This window comes from Galeopterus variegatus, unplaced genomic scaffold, assembly GCF_000696425.1.
Source record: "Galeopterus variegatus unplaced genomic scaffold, G_variegatus-3.0.2 Scaffold1704, whole genome shotgun sequence".
Lineage (NCBI taxonomy): Eukaryota > Metazoa > Chordata > Mammalia > Dermoptera > Cynocephalidae > Galeopterus > Galeopterus variegatus.
The window spans coordinates 145745-148346 of record NW_007727815.1 but is presented as its reverse complement, the minus strand read 5'-3'; the positions used below and the strand labels follow the sequence as shown (position 1 = coordinate 148346).

Sequence of the window (2602 nt, the reverse complement as noted above, 5' to 3'; positions counted from 1 at the left end):
CCCCCCTTTTTTTTTTTTTTTTTTTTTTTTTGTCTTTTTCCATGTCCGGCAACGGATCGCAACCCTCAGTGTCGCCCCCGTACCGGACCGGGACCGGCAACGGGATCGCAACCCTCGGTGTCGCTCCCGCGCCTCGCTCAGCCAGTGAGCGGGAACCGGTCTGTATGTGGGATCCGAACCCTCGGGTGGGAGCGCCGCCACACCTCCCAAGCGGTGCACTATCCAGTGCGCCACCGGGCCGGCCCTTGAACCACCTCTTAAATTCAGAAGTTCTTATTGACCTAGAAGAATGAAAACAAAACTTGGCAGCATTTCAACCAAGGGTTGCATGATAAGTAATTAACTCAGTTTGTAAGACTGGGATCAGAAGGCTGCACTGAGAGCTAACCACATTGTGGTCTGTGTAAGTGCATGTTCAGCCTTATCTGGTTTCCAACAATAGTCACTATAGCCTTACAGTTAACTGCTGTCACAAGCTGCCTGTGAGTACTAAAGGAGATTTTCCTCAGGAGTAGCATTTTGCTGCCATTTAAAAGGTTGAGGCATCCAACTTAATAAGCACACATGCTTAGAGCTTTGTATCTACATGTTGATAGTACTTGGTGGGCAGCAGACAAGGGGTGGAATAGTCAATACCTCTGTGCAGTGGGAATGGAGTGAATTTTATGGGCTTTCTACCACTTAGATTTTTAATCAGATGTCAAGTGGACAACAGTAGAAGCTCAGATTGTTCATAATTGGTGGCATTTCTTTGATCTCTCCTGAGTTGTCTCTTAAATAAGTGTTGTATAGGAATTGGGGCAAAGGTCAAATGAGTCATGATTCCTTTCTGACCCTTGTTTGCTTTCATCCTTGAATCCGTAAAAAATGACTATGGGCCTACCACAGCCCTTGGCTCTGAGGCTAGTCCCCTCTCCACCACTGTTACAGCCAAGTGTTCTTTTGAGATCCTTAAAAACAAGGCTAGTTTTGTTTTGTTTTTGTCTTTACCCTTGGGGCCAAAGGATAGGCAAATGCGTATTTGTTGAATGAATAAACCAGTCACATTCATTACTTACTCCATTGCTTGCTGGAGAGGGAATCCAGTTATTCAGAGATGCTTTTTCTTTGGAAGGATGGCTATATTGAGAATGCAGAGTTTCAGCACTTTGTTGGAACTCCCTGAGAGGTCAAAGAGCAAAGCTAGCTCCACTCCGAACAAAACCAACAACCCAGGAAGGAAGAATGGAATGAAGACTGTTTAGGAACACATCCCTGGCCTAAGACTGCACTGCGTGCAGTCCAAACCATGCTTCATCTCTTTATCACTATACTCATTTTAAAAGTGAAGATATTAATAGGTACTATCTCAGAGTGTGTTTGCGCAGATTACTTGGTATTTTTAAAGTGCTTAAAAGTGCCTGCCACACAGCTGTCAATAAGTGTTAGCTATTGCTTTAATCTTTGGTAAACACTGATACATTTGCTACAATGGGGGTGGAGTGGGGTCTAGGACAGGTGGAGACAGGAGGATCATTAGGGACAGAATCCCCAAATATAATATACTTGTGCTTGGGAGTGTTTCCATTCTTAACTATTCAGTTCTCCTTGGCTAAGAAGGCGAAGGGATCAGGTAGGGGTAATAAGAGTCCTTCCCAAGGTCACCCAGCATTGACGGCGGAAACACTAGGCCTTTTCTGGGCTGAATCCTTTCCAGAATCAGCTCCTGGCTGGTTTGGGAGGGCGTTGGAGTCACCTTAAGTGCCCTTAATTCCTCATCCTGGTTTTAGGCGTCAGGAACAGGGTAAGGAAACTAAGCAGGAGGCCTGAGTATGTGCATCCTTGGAACTGGAGCAGGTGTCCCTTAACCCTCGTCTTACCTGCCCCAAAGGGAAGAGCTCACAGGGGAAGCAGGACCACAAGCGGCCAGAACCTCCGCGCCTGCAGGCACCCCAGCGGTTTCCCCAGCCGGGGGAGGGGCCGGAAGGGGCGGGGCCGCGGGCGCGGCCGTCTTCGGGCGGGATGAGGCCGAGCGTCGAGGACCGGAGGGTGGAGCCCCGGCCGGAGGTCGGCCAGGATGGGGGTGGGTCGAGGCGCGGCTCCGACAAGATCAGGTCGGCGGCTGCTACCGCGAAGGTGGCTAGAGAACGGTCGAGCTTCTGCGACCCGGGGCGGAGCTCTGCGATCCAAGTGCCCTGCTCGCCAAGCGAGGTGGGCGGGCGGCTCGGGACCATGGCCAGGGCCGGCATGGAGCGGTGGCGTCACCGCCTGGCACTGGTGACGGGAGCCTCGGGGGGCATCGGCGCAGCCGTGGCCCGGGCCCTTGTCCAGCAAGGACTGAAGGTGGTGGGTTGTGCCCGCACCGTGGGCAACATCGAGGTAAGGCCTGGCCAGGGAGCCGGGACGCTCTGGCCGGCGTCGTTTCTGAGGGGTAGAGCCCTGGTGGGGAAGGGGGAGGGGCTGCCCTCACTTGGCCGCCACCCCCAGGGCCATTTGCAACGGGGCTCAGGGGCAGGAGTGATTGGCACGGAAGGCCTCTTGGATCCCTTAGGGCAGGCTCCTTCCTTCGCCGAAGTCCCGTCTTTTTTTTTTTTTTTTTTTTTTTTTTTTTTTTTTTTTTGCC

At 52.0% G+C, this 2602-nt stretch overlaps 1 protein-coding gene across 3 annotated transcripts in view; it reads left to right on the top strand.

Moving 5' to 3' along the window:
• The first annotated feature begins 2055 nt into the window (after positions 1–2055).
• The window catches only part of DHRS11 (dehydrogenase/reductase (SDR family) member 11), a 9721-nt gene continuing 9174 nt past the window's right edge, over positions 2056–2602 (top strand). For 2 of the 3 annotated variants that reach the window (XM_008578506.1, XM_008578507.1), the window contains exon 1: positions 2103–2358. In XM_008578506.1, the coding sequence (XP_008576728.1) occupies positions 2212–2358 (147 nt within the window). In that variant the 5' untranslated portion in view covers positions 2103–2211. Of the gene's footprint in view, positions 2359–2602 lie in introns of all 3 variants that reach the window. The other variant, XM_008578505.1, reaches the window with a different exon arrangement.